The 20,498-nt window shown below is 43.9% G+C and overlaps 1 protein-coding gene across 1 annotated transcript in view; it reads right to left on the minus strand.

The window, feature by feature from the left end:
• Positions 1-20,498, minus strand: part of SLIT3 (slit guidance ligand 3) — a 594,085-nt gene that overhangs the window by 179,017 nt on the left and 394,570 nt on the right. Inside the window, exon 5 of the mRNA XM_025923495.2 lies at positions 11,946-12,017. Coding sequence (XP_025779280.1) covers positions 11,946-12,017 — 72 coding nt within the window. The remainder of the gene's footprint in view (positions 1-11,945; positions 12,018-20,498) is intronic.

The raw sequence follows: 20,498 nt of genomic DNA on the forward strand, positions 1-20,498 counted from the left end.
TTCAAGTGTATGCATGCTCTCTCTCTACCCCTCTCTCTCTCTTTCAAAATAAAGAAATAAACTTAAAAAATATTAAAAAAAATTTTTTAATGTTTATTCTTGAGAGAGAGAGAGAGAGAGAGAGAGAGAGAGAGAGAGAGAGAGAGAGAAAGAATATGAGTGGGGGACAGGCAGAGCAAGATAGAGACACAGAATCCGAAGCAGGCTCCAAGCTCTAAGCTGTCGGCACAGAGCCCGATGCAGGGTTCAAACCCACAAACCATGGGATCATGACCTGAACTGAAGTCGGACACTTAAGCAACTGAGCCACCCAGGCGGTGCCCCTTAAAGAACATATTTTAAGAGTAACTTTTTATTTGTAGGGTCTTGTCTCAGACTACACACTGAAATCCACTGATCACAACACACCAATTACTTCTTTTAACAGATGAAGAAGCCAAGACCAAAAGGTTAAGTAGCAGCCTAAGGGTAGTATCAGTATTGGTTTCCTATTGCTGCCATAACAAATTATCACAGATTTAGAGGCTTAAAATATGCATACAATTTCTTAGCATTCTGAAGGTCAGAAGTTCTAGGTCAGTTTCACCGGGCTAACATCAAAATGTAAGTAGGGCTGTGTTCCTTCCGGGGGTTCTAGGGGAGAATCTGCTTCCTTGTCTTTTCCAGGAGTGGTTCTGTCCTCATTTGCTGCATCACATGGTCTTTCCCCCTCTGCTTTCAGTATGTGTCTTCTTTCTCATAAAGACCCTTCTGATGATATTAGGCCCACGTGAATAATTCAGGATAGTCTATCCATCTCAAGATCCTTCATTTAAAAATTTTTTTTTTTCAACGTTTATTTATTTTTGGGACAGAGAGAGACAGAGCATGAACGGGGGAGGGGCAGAGAGAGAGGGAGACACAGAATCGGAAACAGGCTCCAGGCTCTGAGCCATCAGCCCAGAGCCTGACGCGGGGCTCGAACTCACGGACCGCGAGATCGTGACCTGGCTGAAGTCGGACGCTTAACCGACTGCGCCACCCAGGCGCCCCGCAAGATCCTTCATTTAATCACATCTGCAAAGTCCCTTTTGCCATGGAGGGTACATAGTAACATATTCCAGGATTAGGGTGTGGCCACCTCTGGGGAGCCATTACTAGCCCATCACAAGTAGGCAGCAGTTAACAGGAAAGCTGTGACTGAGACCAGAACCCCTGGGCTCTTTTGGTACTTTCTGTGTCTTGATGGGTACAGGAAGAGGGATCAGGGTGGGGAAGGTACACCTCTTTTTCTCTGACCCATTTTGTAACTTGCCTATTACAAGCCATAGACCAGAACAGGACAGCCCCACTGGAAGGAAGAAGAGAAGGCGTGATGAAGTTAACTATTTTTAAGAGTCTGAAGCAGAACACTGGAAGTCTACGCTTTTTCTTCAGGCAAGTATTTTGTCTAGGAGGAGAAGATAGTTCATCAGAGGTGTTGGTCTGATTCAAATAGAATATCAGAGATGAGATAAAGGAGCAATAATTATTATTAATCTTCATAACAACACTATGATGAGGGTAATATTTCCACTTAACATAATGGGAAACCAAGACTAAGAAAGTTACATATTTTGCTTAAGATCACATAGGTGGTAAGAGCCAGGGCTCATTTGACTGCAGGAAGTCTCACTTGGAAACCTAAGAATTCAACCATTATTGAAACACCTTCAGAGTTCATGCGGTGTCTATACAGAACATGAGGCCTTGGCAGGTCTTTTGAATTACAGGTCTTCTGTGAAGGAGAGCTGTCCGGAGGCAATTCTAATGCTCATACCTCAGGCTATGGGTGGGGAAGTTGGGACTGTTCCTGGCTTTCTTGCTGATTTTCTCTATGGCACTTAAACTTGCAGGGTGTCACTTACCCTCTCTCAAAGAAGGGGAAAAAAAAAAGACTTGTGCTGTTTGGGTCTGAATAAATATTGGCAATAGCTATGGGGAATAGCCATTGGGAAAGGCTGTGAAAAATGAAGGGATTTCCTTGTATATTTAAAAGCTCACACTCTGGGGCTTGAGAGAATGGAGGGAGGGATAAATGGGGGAGCACAGAGAATTTTTAGGGCAGTGAAACTATTCTGCACCTTACTACAAAGGTGGATATGTATCATTATACATTTGCCAAAACCCACGTCCCACACCAGGAGTGAACCCTACTATAAACTACAGTCTTAGTCAAGTGTATCAATATTGGCTTAGCAATCGTAACAAATGCACTACAGTAGTGCAAGATGTTAACGGGAGAAACTATGTGTGGGGGTAGGAGGTATAGAGACTATGCACTTTCTGCCTAATTCTTCTGTAAACCTAAAATTGCTCTTAAAAGAATTAAATCTATTAATTAAAAAATGAACTCACACTTTCAGACATCCTTGCTGGTTTTCTCAGAAATTCTTTCCCAGTGGTGACCATCACAGCTTATTCCTACCCAGGGTCTTGGCTGGTGCTGGAAACCAGAAATGCTTTCACAACATTCCCCACTGATCTGTACCTGCTGTTTTCCTACAAGACATCACTCCACGCTCACCAGATCTCAGAGCTCTTCCTGACTTAACCTCTCAGAACAGCAATGATGCATCCTGAGATCCTGTCCCAGCCTTGCCACTGACCAGCTCTGCTGCTTTGGGAGAATTCCTGCATTTCTTTGAGCCTCAACTTCCTCATCTATACCTAGAGGCTAATAAACTTTTCCCTAATGATCTGGCAGGACTGTTGTGGTAATTAAATAAGATAATACCTATGAAGACTTTGGGCAAATGATAAAGCATTATTACTCATACAGGTAAGGGACATACTTGCCCTGTTTAACTCCTCACTAGTATTTTCCCCATTTTATAGGTGAGGAGACTGAAGCTCAGAAAGGTTAAGTAACTTGCCCAAAGCCACACAGGTCATAAGCAGCAAAGCTGTAATAATAATAATAATAATAATAATAATAATAATAATAATAATAAAAATAAACAATAAATTAATCAAGCCTGATTCCAAAACTCATACTTTCCATTTATACCTTATATTCATATTTTTCAAAACACTACATTGACTCCAATGAGACAAAGAATCAGAATATCAATAGTTACTAGAGTCTCAAAGTGTAATCTTTACTGTAAATACTCGTCTTGACTCTTCTGATCACACCCTTTCATTTCTTTTTAGAGCTAAAAATCTCCAGGCAAAAGCTCAGCCCGATGGTGAATTTCTCATAAGACCACTAAGCCCTATCTGAGGAGCCCAGAATCACTATGCCTTTTGCCAGTGTGCAGGAAAGATGAGATTCTATTTTACATGCCTGTTTAAACCCCTTATTTCCTGTGGATTTAATGCTCAGGGCGGGGAGGGTTACATATCTGTGGTGAGTTAAAAAAGAATATTATCCACAAATGAAAATATTCCAGATAGTAAATTTCAGTGCTGGAGTCAGAATAGCAGGCTCCATTATCCTGAGGGGGAAAAAAAAATGAGGGTTTCTCTGGGTTGGTTCTTGGTGCTTTGCTTTAATTTTTCTTTGTTCCCAGATGTAATCATGCTCTTTCATTCAGGGTTTTAGTAATTCTTAAAGTGCTGGAGTCTTTTTGTTCTGAAAGTCATCCACTTATTCATTTCCATTGTTTGAGCACCTATCATAGGTGCCGGGCGCAGGACTGACTCTTGCAAACAAACAGACGGTGAACAAGACAGACTTGACCTCTCTGTCTACATAGCTTCAGGCCATTGGAGGAGAAAGACAACTGAGCCGACAGTTATAACTTCGAGTGAGCACAAGAAATATGCAAAGCCCAATAGAGGACGGCTAACACAGACTATAAAACTGTGTGATCTTGCCAGGAAGGGATTCTACTTGTCACTTACACAATTGCCAATTCCAGGTATACTTCCAGGATGGGGCACTTACCACCACCACCTCCTTGCCTTTGAACAACCCAGTAACATATCTTTTCCAGACTAATGGGATCTAATTCACCAGTGTCTTCTACTATTTTTCTCATTTCAGTGGATTTACTTTAATAAATCAACTGGTATTTATTGAGCACTTGCATTGCTGGCCATGGAACAGATAAGAAAGAGTGCTCTAGGGAAGAATTTATATATGTTTCCCTCCCTCTGAAGATGAAATCTGTCAAGAACAGGGACAATGTCTTACTCATCTTTTTGTTTCTAGGAGCTGCTTCAGGTCTGGTAAAGGTATGGGCTCAATGAATGTGTGGAAGGAAGAATGGAAAGATGGAAGAGCAGACAGAAGGTAGGAGGGAAGAAACGAAGGGAAGGAAGAAAGGGAGGTGGGCTGACCATGACCCCTCCCCCGCTTTTTTGAGTAGGTTCCATGCCCAGCGCAGAGCCCAACACAGGGCTTGAACTCATGACCCTGAGATCAAGACCCGAGCTGAGATCAAGAGTTGGACACTTAACCAACTGAGCCACCCAGGAACCCCTGATCCCTTTTTAAAGACAGCTTATTTGGGTAGCACTTAGCAGACTGGGGTCCAGTCCAACTTCCTCCATCAGCACTTCTGAACCTGACATACTCAGAGCCACGAATGCAAAGGAGGAAAGGCTAGAAAACTGGCTGTACCTTGGGGAGGTGATAGAGCAGTATCGGTGTGCCCCCTTGTGAGCAGATTTCCCAACCCACCTTCCAAAGGCAGCATGGCTTTCCTCACAAGAGGCAGGCACTACTCCTAGGTACAAGATGGCAGAGATGCCTTGTGTTGAAAGCCGCCTCTGCCTCTGGCCTGCTAGGCCCTGGTGACACACTCAATTCACCCACCCAGTCAGTCCCTGCAGGTCTCTGAAGTTTGCTGCTGCCTCTTTGGGTCCACTGAGCCCAGCTTCAGGGCGCTGTCATCTCTTAATAACTGCACAAGTATCCCCACAGGCGACTGGACTTGAGTCTCCCCTTGGCAGTCTGTCCTCCCCACTGTCACCGGCATGGTCTTTCTTAAATTAAAATCTGATCTTGCCATTCCCTTATTATAAGCCCTTCCACGTATCTCGTGCTATGGATCATGACATATGAAGTCCTCCCTACCTCCGGCCCCAACTCCCTGCCTCACTAACTTCATCTCTCTCCACTGCCTCTGTTGCTCATTTTCTAGCCGTCAATCTCTGACAAGCCTCAACTCTTTCACACACCTTTGTGCCTTTGCACAGGTGGGTGATTTTTTTTTACATGCGGTTCCCCTTCTGTCTGCAAAGTCCTTCCCTTGCATGAACTCCTACTCATCCTTCAAGACCCAACTCATGTCACTTCCTGAGTGAAGCCAGAATCAGGCCTGTCTGGGTGCTTTCCCACCTCTTCATCCTTACGTCCAATGGAGTCTTGGCCCATGTTCTGCAACTGCTCATTTACTAGTCTGTCCCCTCATCTGACTGAGTTGTTGGAGTACAAGAATGGTATCTTGTTATTTTATAATATTATTTTCATATTAAATGTTATAATGATCATGCATGATTTCCTATATGTAATAGGTCAACTGCAAATACTTGAGAAATGAATGAACAAACATTGATTTGATGCATTTTAGTCGACCTTACTCTCTGCCACAAACCACTGGGGCACTGGGGATTCCAGAGTGATAGAGGCAGCAGGGTCCCTGCCTATACATGTTCATTCTGTGTGACATATAGAGACAGGTTGACAAATAAATGAACAAGATAATTTCAGAGGGCAATAAGTACCCTGGAGAAATATAACTGGGTAATGGGATAGAGAGGAGGGACAGTGGGGGCTGGGGGAGCTGCTTTGGGTGGGTCAGTGAAGGCTACTTTGAGGAGGTGACGTTCAAGCTGAGACCTATAGGATCTGAAGGAACTGAACCTACAGAGGTCCAAGGGCTTGGCGTCCCATGCGGGGAAGGAGCTTGGGTTGTTCAAGGGATGAAACGGAGCACAGGAAGCATGATGTGGGTGAGGGAGGGCCCAGCCATGTAGAGTCTTGCAGGGCATGACCAGGAGCGTGAACTCTGTTCCAGGCACAATGACAGAATGAATGGTCACCGAGATTCGCAGACAGGGATGCTACCAGCGGATGGGTGCTTCATGTCCCTCCACACACCTCCCTCACCCTCACACAAGATTACTGGCTGCTCACCGGCGGGCGGAGACAGCCCTCATTAATCTCAGGAAGCGGGAGGGCAGACTCGGGCAGTGCGGCAACCCAGACTAACTAGAGAACACAAAGGCCGCCTGCCCAGCTTTGTTTTGAAACCGTCAATTCCAAATTCCACTAGCTGGCAGAGACAGGGCTTATTGATTTTCCCTTCTGGAATGCATGTCCTACAGAGTCCTCGCAAATAGAAACTGAAAAACAGAGGAAAACACAACGGCTGAGAAAGATAGGGCAAGGGGACATTTTTTAAAAAAAAACAATCTATACTGGATTTTGTCTTTTTCTTATGCTTTGTTGGATTGTGGCTTGTCATCTCTGTTTTTTCCCAATTCATTCCTTTTTCCCTATCTCTGTGTTTTCCTGATTATCTCTCTCTCTCCCTCACTATGCCTTTGTCCCGTAACCTGTTATGGCACGTGCATATGGGAGGCAGTTGCTACCGCTGTGTTAAATGCTGCTCTATCTACAGGTCGGTCTCTCTGAGAGTTCTTTCTCCAGATCGGTTTGTCCAGCTGACTGCTTCTCTTTAAATATACCGCCTCTCCCTCTTCCAGACAGGCAACAGAGTGGAACCATCCCATAAAACCAGCTTTTAGTAATTGCATAGAGTGGTATCCCCAGCTAATTACCTTCTCGCCCTTCTCTTGAGGAGCAGGAAGCAATTAGAGACTTCCTTCCATTGCCTGGCTGGGTCAGGGGCAGGATGCCAAGTCCCTTTAGCACCCATTCCCACTGGGTTCAAACACCACCTGTGTCCTGCCCTCTGGCTCTGATAAAAGCTGCACACCTGCCTCTTTGCCTTCATTTTCTAGCAGCCTCTTTGGTTACTTTTCCTTTCTTCCTGTTGCTAGCATGGCTGAGGGGAGAGGAATCTGAGTAGACAGAAAGGTCTATGGACAGTGTCTAAAACCTGGTTGGGTCTGTTACTAAGGATAGGGTAGGTGGGGAGGCCTAGGCCCAACTGTTGTCTGCTGACTTTTGCCAAATGACACACTGATCAAAACTTAATCTTATCATCTGGAAAATGGGTGTATCACAGTTTCTTCCTTCTTGAAGGGTAATGTCAGGACAAGCAAAGAAAATCCATGTCAAAACTACAAAATTATAAAAAAAAAAAGTAGATAATCCTTGACTTTCTCTTCTCTCTCTTTTTTAAATGTTTATTTATTTTTGAAGGAGAGAGAAACAGAGTGTGAGACAGGGGAGGAGCAGAGAGAAAGGGGGGCACAGAATCCAAAGTGGGCTCGAGGCGCTGAGCTGTCGGCCCAGAGCCCGACACGGGGCTGAAACTCACAAACCGTGAGATCATGACCTGAACCGAAGTTGGATGCTTAACTGACTGAACCTCCTAGGCACCCCCTTTCTATTATTAACATATGGTATCATGGTTAGGCCCAATTATTGTCACTTTGTAGCCTGATATTCCAGTAATTTATCTTCTATTCCTATGTTACTTAAGGAATAGAACAGTGTTATATTCCCTGAGCTCACACAAGGCAGTAGAGAAGGCTGAGGACAGGGGTATGGGAGGTGGTTCTCAAACAGACTGATGACAGGGATGTACATTCCTGAGATTTAAAATTTGTCACAAGAGAGACTATCTACATGTGGGTAATTGAGGTCTGGTAGGAGGAGGAGTGTTTCCTTAATAGGTTTGATACAAACTTAATTTCTGCAAAGCATCTTCTATTTTACATGTACCAATGCATATTTAAATGTATAACTTCAATTATCACCTCTAGGCAGATGCTTCCCCTCCTTGAACTTGCTCTTCAGCTCAGCTCCTATATCTCCAATTACCCACATGATATTTTCTCTTAAGGCTGTAAGATTATTTCACCTATATCCCTCTTATTAAAACCATGGAAGATGGGGACTGTAGACATGGTTGTGGCCCAAAGACCAAAGTCATTTCACCAGCAGGGTCAAGAGGATGGGATGTCAGGCTCACCAATTTCCAAGCACACAGAAGATGCTCCATCCACACTGCCCGTGGAAGGACTTGACATCACTTCACAGCCAACTTATGATCTTCATGTCTGGCTCTTCCTCCTGGCCTTTCAGTCTTCGTGGACTGGAAGCTCTAAGAATCTCACAGATCTCTGTATCTTACTTCCTATGGCTTCCCCCAGAGTTGGCATTTAGTAGGTTCAAAAAACATTTTGATGGCTGCAACAATGAATGACTATGGAGCTTTGCTATCATTCCTTGTATCATCTAAGCTTGAAACTCATCATTTTCTAGTTTTTTTCCCCCAGCCACTAATACCTCACTGATTGCCCATTTCTGTTGACTTGGCCCCTATTGGCATCTTTGGTTCCTCCTTCACTTCTGACTGCTCTCTTTTACAAGCATGAGCCCTGACCCCTTACATTGGACTCAGCCTCATCTCCTGCCCCCAGCCTTTCCTTTTTCCACCTCTTCCCATCCTAGGCTCCTCTTCCACAATAAATATTTTCATCATGACTTTTCCTGGGTTGGAAGCCATCTACATTCTCAGTACCTATATCTAAAATCCATATACCTTTCAGGCAAGGCTTGCCAACTCTTCCTGATCTTATCACCTGTTATTCTGCCTCACAATCCCGCACCTCCACAAGATGGCTCTGCCTGTGTCCTTGAAATACACCTTATACAGGTTTACCTCTGTATTTGCACATACTATTTGCCTTGTTGACTTTGTGAATTCCAATCATCATTTAGGCCCAGGTAAAGTCTTTACAATTATAACAGCAACAAAGAAATGCAGCAGTAACAGTAGCTAGAACTTTATGTCCCATGTGCCAAGCATAGTACTAAGTTATTCATACTCATTATTTTATTAACTTTCACAAAAACCCTAGGAGGTTAAGTACAATTCTTATCCTCATCCTACAGTGAGGAAATCTAGGCTCAGAAGCATCAAGTAATATGCCTGAGTTCATAGACTCATTATGCACAATAGCTGAAAATCAGACCTAGATCTGTCAGGTTGCCAAAGCTATGTTTCTAACCTTTAGGCTAGACTCCCTAAAGCCATTTTTCTTCTCTGAGCTCTCAAGCCTTTACTATGCATCATGGCCACTCATTTGCCAATTTTCTTTTTCTTTTTTAAATTTTAATTTTTTTATTAAAATATTTTTTAACATTTATTCATTTTTTGAGAGACAGAGAGAGACAGAGCACAAGCGGTGGGGGTGGAGGGTGCAGAGAGAGGGAGACACAGAATCCAAAGCAGGTTCCAGGCTTTGAGCTGTCAGCACAGAGCCCAATACAGGGCTTGAACCCACCAACTGTGAGATCATGACCTGTGCCAAAGTCAGATGTTTAACCAAATAAGCTACCCAGGTACCCTTTTAATTTTTATTTTAGAGAGAGAGCAAGCATGCATGAGTAGGGGAGAGTGGCACAGGAAAGAAAGAGAATCTCAAGAAGGCTCCAACTCAGTGCAGAGCCCGACGCAGGGCTCAATTCCACGACTCTGAGATCATGGCCTGAGCTGAAATCAAGAGTTGGATGCTTAACTGACGGAGCCACCCAGGTGCCTCTCCCCCCATTTGCCAATTTTCATGTGGAATGTTAAATCACTAAAAACTCTCTTGTACACATGTGTTTCTTGTCCCTAGTTTTACCATAAGCCACCTGAGAATATGAATTATACTTTTGGGTCTTATAGGTTCTGCCCAATAAATGTATCTTGATGAAATTGATTAGAAGTATAAAGTAATCGACACCCCCCCCCCCCACACACACACTTAGTTCTGTTGGCTAATTCATCCTTTGAGCAGTGGGTTTATTTGCCCCTCCTCTCACCCCAGGACCACATGCTGACACTGGGTAGAAATAAAAGAGAAGATCAGAGCTGAGTTCAGGCCTTCGAGTAACAAATATATGCATGGCCTGGAGAAGGAGGGTCTGACAGTAGTTCCTGAGTGATTCAGGAATCTGTGTCTGCAGAATCTTGAATCTTTGAGCTCCTGAGGCCTTTGTGAAGTTAGACATATTACAGGAAAACAACAACAACCCCCAGATTCAACAACTATCGTGGACCACTATTAGATTTAATCACTTTCTTGAGAACCAAAAATGAAGTTGGTAATTACACAGCCCTGCTTACACATCACTGCAATGTTTTTGTTGTTGTTGTTGTTGTTAACTGGCCCATTTAAAATCAGAGCCATGAGATAGAACAGATATACCACTTTACATATGTAAAATGTTAATCTGGGGTTCAACCATCATGAACCTTATTGACCTTGAGTTAGTCACTGCCCTTTCCTGGTCTTCAATTTTCTCACTGTTGACTTGTGGGGTTTTAGAGGATCTCTAAGTTCCTCTCTTGCCTTGCCTTTCTGGGATGCTAATTAGCACAACCTCTTAATTTTGGTTTATATGCACAATGTTGAGTCACATTCTCCATGGCTTTGTCTGCTCCACCCTGCTCTCTCCTGCTTCTGGGCAAATGCCCCCAGATGAAGCAGTGGGAAGTTTCCTATGTGGGATCCCCTTGCAAAGTCCTCTCTGCCCTAGGCTTCCTTCACCTTGAGATGCCTCTGCCCTCTTGTGTACTTTGCATGTTAAACACCAAAGGCTTTTCGGTAAGTTCTCAGGGACAGGGGAAGCAGGTAGCCTGTATCTGGAAGCCATCATCAGCATCCCAGGACACTAATATCCCTACAGTCCTTATAAGGAAAGCTGATAGCTAAAATAGTTTTAAAGAAACCTCCTCCAAGACTTCTCAAGTTGAATGTGAGCCTGCGTAGGAGGCCAGTGGACAGAAATGCCTGCCCAGACAAACCATCTCCCAACACATGCTCTAAACACATGGACACAGTGGTATGGGTGGAAAACTTGAAAGGCACACTCCTTGTGAAAGTAATGGTCCAGGATTCACTGTTAAACAGCAAACAGTGGAGACCAGATAAAAAATGGCAAGGGTTATTTGGCAGGTTAAAAAAATGTAGTGATGGAATAGTTCTGCACTGACTCTATCAATGGGCACAAGAATCAGCATGTGATAAAATTACACAGAACTGCATGTGCATGTACACACACAAATGAGTGTGTGTTATACTCTGAAATCTGAAGAGTAAGGTCTGTGGATTGTACTGATGTCAGTCTCCTGGTTTTGAGATCATATTGTTATGTAAGATGTTACCATTGGGAGGAAACTGGGGTAAAAGGGCACATGGACCTATCTAGTATTTTTGAAACTTCCTGTGAATCAATAATTACTTCAAAATAAAACTAAAAACACCCCCCAAAACCAAGCACCTAGTGCAGTGAGTGGATCTGGCTATGTCTCCCCACCAGCCTGGGACACAAGTGCCAATGCCCTCTCCAATATCTTATTAGTAACAGCCACCCCTTTACCATCAGGATCATGGTCATGATCATCAAGGCTCCCACTTATGGAACACTTACTATGTACTAAGCACACTTTCTCATTGGCATCAACACCCCTACCAGAATATCATCCCCATTTTGCAGAAGATCATGACCCTGGGAAGAGCTGAATAGAGCCCCAGGCCATAGAGTTACTGTAGGCCAAGCTCTGACCCAGGTCCGGGACTCTAGTGCTCACACTTGGGGCTGAAAAACCAGAGAGGAACAGGACTCTGTGGAGCTGTTGTGGCACTTGATGCATGTTCCCTGGAAACCACTCAGGCACATCCCTCAATCTGTCTCAAAGGCGTCTGCACCAAGGCAGCACATAGCACAGTGACACCACCTTCCTGTCCCGTCCCTCACCCCTGTTCTGGCCAGAAAGCCACATCCGTAGAGAAGCAAAAAAAAAAAAAAAACAAACCAAAAAAAAACAAACCAAAAAAACATCACTTACAAGTTCTTCACGTTGGTGATGCCACGGAATGCCTTCCTCGGGATCCCTAGGATCTGGTTTTCGCTCAGATCTCTAAACAAGAAGAGAAGAGGCACATGCATTAACGACCAAGGCCCGGCTTTATCTGCATCTCATTATGACAACAAAACCTCTCACAGGCTGCCTCTGCGGTCAGGAGTGTTGGAGGCACTGTTTAGTCTCAGGCCCCAGGCTGCTATGAGCCTTCACATTGTTCCTCTAGTGATGGCCTTTGCTGAAATGGTTACCAGGCGGGAGCAGCTCGCCTCCAGGGCGGGCTCTGTGGGTGGTCTCGCACCTCCAGGCCACGAGCCAAGACGCTGGGTTATTTGTTGCACACAGACCGCACCCAATTCTGTTTTGCCACCTCCCAGAGAGACCCCTGGCCCCCCTTCCCCAGGCCGTCCCTCCCCCACTTCAGGGTCAACAGCACTCAGTCTCCCATCTCTCAGGGACTCTCTGCCTTTGTCATTTGGGTTTGGAAGGGAACCTGGCAACCCTGATTTTCTGATGGGGGATGACCATCTCTGTTTATTCTAGAGACCCAGACACCCTGGGGGCCTCCTAGATCAGCTAAGTGACAGCCATGGTGAATTCAAATTGCAGTTGCACAAACCTGTCCAAAATGGGGGTCCCATGGGCACCCCATCTAGCATTAAGGGTGCTAATGTGTTGCTTTGAGGAGGAAAGGTAAGGGACAAAGTGTCAGGTCTTGAAGCTGGCTCAAACCCGGGTCTCATACCAGGGTCCTCTTTAAGAATCCCCAAAGCCTCAGTTTTCTTTCCTAAGACCTATGCAGCTTTTTTTCCTTTTTGTTTCCCCCTTTTCCCCCTAAACAAACACATACACTTGTTTTCATTCATACCTCAAGCTTGCTTGGAATTTCAGTGAGCAATCAGTCATAACTGCATGTCTCTACACACATACACACAAACATATACATACATATCAATCATATGGACATGTATCTATAGATATGGATATATATCTCAATTATTTTGAAAATAACACAAAAACTTTTAGATACTAAGGTACAAAATCATCTACCCAGACCATAACCACTGTTACCAATTAGGAGCAATATGTATAAATTTCACAATATGATCTCATAGTATATAGTCAGTCATAAACTCTTTTTTCACTTATTATATTGAGAACATCTGTTCATGTCATTAACAGTACATGTATGCCAACATTTTTAATCACTGTATATCATCCAATTGTATAGAGGGCTATGCGATCCCACATTGTTGGGTATTTGCCATTTAAGGAAACATGAGGATGGGTTTTCCTCCCCAGACATTTTTGGGACAATTGTTCGGCCACTTCCTTGGTATAAAGTCCCATAAGGAGCATGTGCTGGGTCACAGGGTAAACGTCTTTAACTGCTGAGTGGTCCTAGAGGGAGATTATACCAATGGACATTTCTACACTTAGGTTTCCACGGGAACCTAATCAAAAGCTAAAGAGGATTCCAAATAAAGAGAGGTCAGACAACCATCCTTCACTGAAACTTAGGCCATCTAAATTAACATTTTGTGAAGGGGCAGGAGGAAAAACAGAAAGCAGAAGAGAGGCATCACTTTCCTGCTCTCACCTGCTGAGAGGAGCTACCACACTCTGAGTGGGTGACTGGAGTTTCAGACACTTGGGGATTGTCTGGGGCCACTGTTAAGCCCCAACGCAAGGCTCAGAGTTGGGGTAGGGTGCAGATATAACTACCAGTGGCTTCTGGGGCTGAATAACAGGGTATTCCCCATCTCAAATCCAGTTTCCTCTGTCTGCAACGGTGTAAATAAATTTAGATGCACAAGGAGCCCCACTGCAGGCTCCCCCGGCCAGGCCTGATTCAATGAGCAGGGCTCCAGCCTGGAGTCGGGGCACCGAACAAAGCCTATGGTGACAGCAGAGGTCAGGCAGGTTCACCAAGGTCACTCCTCTGCTCTCCATCAGACTCCAGGGGAAGGGGGTGCAGGTCCTGTCATCTGACTAATGCAATTTCCACCAGGCATCTGGGCTGTACTCAAGGCTCCAGCAACCACAATGGGTCTAGTCTTTCTTTTCTGCCAGGTGAAGGCTGGTCTCCAGGACAGTGAGCCCCTGCCCACTATCCTCCCAGGCTTGGCCGCTATCTTTGGCCACTCTGGGAAACAGCTTGGGCCGCTGTGCCAGCCAAGGGGGAATGATCAAAATCAGGGGCAGGGGAAACAAACAGGAGAGAGGTCTGGACTGTCAGCTCTAACCATGTCTGGAAGCCAGGTGAAGGGGCACCTACTCCCATAATGCATTAACCCTTTGAGTTTAATGTAGCCTTTGAGTTTAATGAGTTGACATGTAGCCTCAAACATCCTGAAGAAATAACAATTGTATAAAGGTTCCAACTTGCCATATGGTGGGCTGAAAAGAGGAGAGCAGCATTTTAGCTGAAAAATCTGGCCCACCTCCTGAGAGACGTTCCACAAAAGCCATCACACAGGCAAAACCCTGCAACTGCACGGGGCAGCCTCTCGGGTTTCTGGTCACTACTTTCTTGCTGGAAATACACCCAGTCTTGCTCCCAGTTTAAGGGACCCCATTTAAAAGCACAGCTTTCTTTCCACCTCCTTGCCATGGCTTTCCTCCTGCTGTAACCGAGGAAAACAGTGGATTGTAGGGAATTTATCTGTTCCCCATGACAATCTGCTTGTAAATTTTATTAATTTTATTTTCCATTGAGCCTCTGTTCTCCAGCTAACAATACCACTGCCATCCATCTGCAGGATTGTATATTGATTTCATAAATACCTCCAGTGGGCTGACAAACTGACAGCTTTAATGGTGTTACTGATGGGGCGTGGAGGAGGGTTCAGGGCTGGGTGCTTCATTTTCGGTAACTGTCCCTTCACAATTACCTTGGGGCCTTTGTGAGGGCTCCTAATAGTGTGTTTATCTCAGTGTGATGCCAGAGCATGGAGCTATTGCTAAGCACCACCCATGAGAGCCACAAGAGCCACCATTTTCAGCTGACACTTAAGTAAAAATAACAAAATCTATCCGTAGTGCCCAAGAGCCTAGTTCCGGCCAATTGCTTGCTGGGGGTTTAGTGCCTTGCCCTTCCTGAGGGAAAATGTTCAGAAATAACCAGGGAAAGGGAACTTTTTTAAAAAAACATTAGATATAAGGTATGAGGCTGGAGCACAGTGAGAGGGTAAGGGGCGTGTGCTGAAATTTTCTGGGGGAAATAAAGGAAGATGGCTGGTGGGAAAGGTTTTCTTGGTTGGCAGTAGGGTTATGGATTGGGATGCCTTTTTAAATAATTAGGACTCTGAAAGAAAGGAGGACTGCATTAGCTAAAGTGCATTTTCCTGCTTCCGGAAAATGATTAACCGACGGATTATTCCATCCAAAAACACAAGACCAGAGAGGACTTATTAAGGAGACAGTAAGTCAAATAGGAGTTGGCAAGCACCAATATATCCCCCTTCCAGCCAGCACCCCCCCTTTTTAATTTACTAAAATGCTTTGGACACAGATTAACTTTCTTCGCAAATTTATTATTGCTTCATCTACCTTGAAACGGGAACTGCAGACACTTTGATAAATGGATTGAAAGGTTGTCTAGTTCCAGTGGAGCTTTGAAATGCTTCCCAGTGCTCTCTCTGCAATGTCAGGCAGGCTTTGTTCTTAGAGCAACAGTGAATGACAGTCCCCACCTTCACCCCCACCCCTGCCCACCCCATGTTTACCAGGGAAGATGGCAAGGCGAGAAGCAGGAAAACAGTTTCCTCTGCTCAGTGGGGACAATGCACTGGTCTCAGTCACATTCACTCTACCCGGAAGTCTTGTCTGTGTTAAATGTCAGTTTGTGGGAGGTGAAATTTGTTCCTAGATATCAATCTTGAATTATTCTGAATAATTCAACCCCCAGAAGGGGTTCAGAAGCTCCCCCAACCTTGGTGAATTCTTGTTTCTGAAGTGGGGAGGGCCACTTATTAGCGGTATGATCATGCAAGGTACTGAAATGCTCTATGCCTCCATTTCCCCATCTTTAGGGCAGGGGCTTTACTGACTTCCTAGGTTAATCATGGGGATGAAAGGAATTGATATATATGCACCTTGCAAATCACGTGGAATCCTATAGGCATTCAACGAATGGCTGCATTTATTTCTTGGATTTTCTGCCCAGTTAGCCCTGAATTTTGCATTGCCAAAAACGTCCTTTATCATCCTCTTCAGGATATATGCCTACAACTATGCAAAGAATAAAACACATAAATGTTAACTAATATTCTTTCTATAAAATCTGAGTGAGGAATCGAAGTTTCCCTCATCTATCATCTAGACAGGAGTATCCCTATTTGATTCTAGAGTCTTTTGAAGGAAAGAGGAGAGCTTGATTCAGGAGAGAAGGTCTGTCTCAGTTTGGGCTCTCAAAGAAGTTGACATTTAGCCAAGTGATGGATTCACAATTGCATCCTGGGAGAGACTAGTAAAGGATGCAGGAAGCAGGATGAACAAGGGAAATAATTATAGGTCAGTTAGGTAAAGTCCTGGCCTTGTCTCTAACCAAGGGATCTGGGTCATTGTAGCCCTGCATCAGACAGTCCTTGGTTAGCGATCACCCAAGAGAAATACAAATTGCTGGGCTTTGCCTGCTCTCCATAAGGCTAAACACGGTGACTCCAAGACTCAACGACAGATTGCTGAGGAGGTTCCCAGTCATGACCTTTACCAGCAAAGTCTAAAGAAGCAGGAGATAGGAGCCAGAGTCAGTAAAGGGACCCAAGGGATCCATCTCAAAGCATTCATAAGAAGGCTTCAAGGACAGTTCTCCTGATTCAGGAAGTTCTCAGAAGACTTAAAAAAAAAAAAAAAAAAAAGATCACTCATGAAAGATGACATACCCAGGACCAAAGATCAGGAGGCCATAGGGAGAAGCTTAGTGACCAAAGGAAATTAGAACAATGCAATCTGATGCCTTCTTTGTCTACTTCTCCAGACCTTGCACTGAGACCAACAGGCACTTTTTTAGTAACTTAAAAAAGAAAAAAAACAAAAACAAAAACAAAAAAAACTACCAACCCTTGATTAGCCAAAGTAAATGAGGGGATGATCTAAAAGCATTTCTATTTGGAACCATTATTGGATTTGAGATCAGGGAAGTGGATTACTATTCTGATTCTCTTTGGCCTGAGTATGTATTAAAATTACTTTCCCACTCACTGCCTAATAGGAGGAAACCTGCCCACTGATGCAGTAAGTATCAATCAAAACTCATTTAGGGATTTAAAACATTTCTGATGGATAATCCGTGAGTCTAAAAGTTCTTGTACTCACAATTGCTGCCTTCTTATACAAGGCCTGCTCCCCCTAGCCCCAACTCCTATAGTAACTGTGACATTATCACTCTGCTCTCAGAACAGAAGAGAAAGATGTTGTTTTGCTTACCTTATTTTATACAGTGGGAGGGAGGGACAAACATGCAGGAAAAATTATTCCCTGGGGATTCTACAGTGTGAACTTTGGGGAGGATTTATCTTAAAAGGCAAATCTCTTCTGCAGGCAATTTATCTTAATAAGCAAGATTGTATGTCTTCAGTTGGGTCACTGTCAAAACCAGGTGAGCCCCAAGCACATGTCTCAGCTGAGAAGTCCTGGTACCTCTGGCTGGGTGTCTAGTCAATGGTATCCTTTGCCCAAGAGAGATTATGATGGAAAAACTGAACCATTTCCTGAAAGAACTGCCACCTGCCTCAGGGATCCAGAGGATCAGAGTATCAAGGGGGGACAGAAAACCAAAACATGACCAAAAACTTATTTTCCACTGCTCCAATTAGTTTCTAAATATTTCATCACACCAGTTTATGTGCTTGTTTCCTTGATGTTAAAAAGTCACTGAACGAAAGAGATCAATAAGAGCTCCTTTCATTCTTCCTTCTCCGACAATCTCATTAGAAAAGTCCTAATCATACCATTCAGATGTTTAAGATTGGCAGATTAAATGTCAGCTCAGACTCTTCACGCAACAAGAAAATAAATTTAGCACCTACTGTATGCTATTCTATGTCACATGTTGAGGCACAGATGTAAACGGAACCAAGTTTCTGTTCTCCTGGAGCTTGTATTCTCTTCGGCCCCCGATACAAATAAACAGACCTTTTCATACAAATGACTGGAAAATAAATACCTAGACATCCCCAAAAGTAAGAGCTGCAGTTTCACTGTTTTTTCCTTTTCAACAAGAAGACGCCCTATGTCTAAAGTTACACTGAGGATTATTGCTAACCAGCAAGGAAAATAATTCACAGCTTTGTTTTACCTATTCAAGGCTCAAATTCTTTTTAGTTTTGGGGTGGCAGTGCAGGGGAAGGGGAAGGGAAAGACGCCAATCGAATCACTGGGACTTGCAGGGATCCAGTCTTGTTTCATCAAGTACTTTGATTCTGTCTTTCAAAGTGGACAGTCTGATAAAAAATCATGACAGTTTGAAGATGTTATTAAGAGTTGGCATGGCACGGGGCAGGTGTTCTCGCAGTGGGGCTCATGGTCTACCTAATCAGAATTTACTGATGATGCTTCAAAAAAAAAAAAATACAGATCCCTGGTTTTAAAATAATTTAGATAGGATAATGGTATTGTGGTTTATGTTTCCCTTCATTTAGATCTTTGTCTTTGAGAGATACATACTGAAATAATTAAGGATTAAGTGATGATGTCTGGATTTTGCTTCGAAATAATGTAGAAGAGGAGGAAGTAGGTGGAAGTATAGATGGACTAAGATTGGCCATGAATGGATACTTATTGAAGAGCTGAGTGCTAGGTGCAAAGGAAGTTCATTTATAATTTGTGCTTGACTTTTATGTATGTGTGAAATTTTCCATAATAAAAAAAAATTAATGCAGATTTCTGGGACCCATCCGAGATCTACTGAATCAGAAACCCTGGGGATAGGCTTTAGAGTGTAAACTTTGAACAAGTTTGAGAATGTGGGTAGGATGATTTGTGCATGGGATTAGGTAGCAAGTTCACACCCCAGCTGTGCTACTTAATGGGCTGTGTCTTTAAGAGCATCAATCAATTCTGAGCCTCAACTTGTGCTTCTGTGAAATCCAGATAAGCATCAAGAGTAATGAAAAATCAAGTGCTTCTCCTAAACTTGAATGCAGTATATAAACGCAAATCAGTATCTTCATTTTTTTTAGCAGAAAGCTAACAAATATAGCATCCTACTACCTTTAAGCATCTAGGGGAAATTTTGGGTCCAAGATGCAAAGGTCTCCTGTGTCTCAGGTGTGAGCCTGCTGGATTTGGGCAAAATGCTTACAGGACACTAGTGTCACAGGAGAAGGCTGAAGGGGAACAGGGTGACCATATCTAATCCACACTTGACAAAGCCACCCAGGGGCCCAGTTGGAAGCTGAACTAGCAGGGGGAAGAGTCCATGGATGCTTAAAACTTCCCCCAGGACCCCAGCAAGAGTCCATGGATGCTTAAAACTTCCCCCAGGACCCCAGCAATTCAGGAAGAGGAAACCAAGCATTTTGTCCTGGGCCTCTCCTAAATGTGCAGGGAAGACTCGGCGATTGGGATTAGCACATTCTGGTGGGGCCTCACAGACAAATGTTTTCCCAGGTTTCTAGGAGGGTCGCAGTAGAGGGGAGAGAGCACTGGAGGGCAGGTAGGTAATGAGCAGCCAGGCCCTGAGGCAGATCTCAAGCTGTGACCATTCCAAAGCAGATGAAGGCCTGGTGTTTGAGCACCATGGAGCTAAGTATCACTTAGACAGGGACTGAGGGCTGAATGTAAGGTTAGGGTTATTGGTTTGCTCTACGATTAGTCACTAATGTACCTCCTTCCTGTCTCTTTATGGGCAGATATTCTAAAAATCACAAATTCAAATGCATTAGGATCATGCAGGTTAAAGGAAATGAGCAAAGCAGGCTGACTGTGGACACAAAGGAAGTGAGGGGTGAAATGGGGGATGCAGGGCCCACCCCAATGAATTTCTCCCAATTAAAAACAAATAACCCTCTGTGCTAGTCAACAGGACACTTCATCCCAGGGCCTGAAGGGTACAGAGGCCAGCACCCCCCCACAAAAGATCTGCTAATTCTGGGACAGCATTCCTCCACAGAAATATAACATGAGACACCCAAGCAATTTAATTTGTTCCATTAGCTGCATTAAAAACAGTAAAAAGAAACAGGTGAAATGAATTCAGTAAAGTATTCTACTTAACCAAATATATCCAAAAATATTATTACAACATGTAATAAATATAAAAATATATTAAAGAGATACTTTATTTTTTATACCGCATCTTCAGAATCTGGTGTATATTTTATATACGTGTCAAGTCAGACCAGCCACATTTCAAGTGCTCAATAACCACACATGGTAGCACCTATTACACTGGACAGTGAAGCTCTAGAATAAGGCTAGGAGCTGGATGTTGTACTTCTGCACCCACTCTCTGCCAAGAGAGGAAAAGAGTATTAAATGTTGGAACCAATCTAAAGGAGCCCAATGTGGGCCTCCTTGGGGATGGGGGGTGGG

This window comes from Puma concolor, chromosome A1, assembly GCF_028749965.1.
Source record: "Puma concolor isolate L17-30 chromosome A1, mPumCon1.1.hap2, whole genome shotgun sequence".
Taxonomy (NCBI): domain Eukaryota; kingdom Metazoa; phylum Chordata; class Mammalia; order Carnivora; family Felidae; genus Puma; species Puma concolor.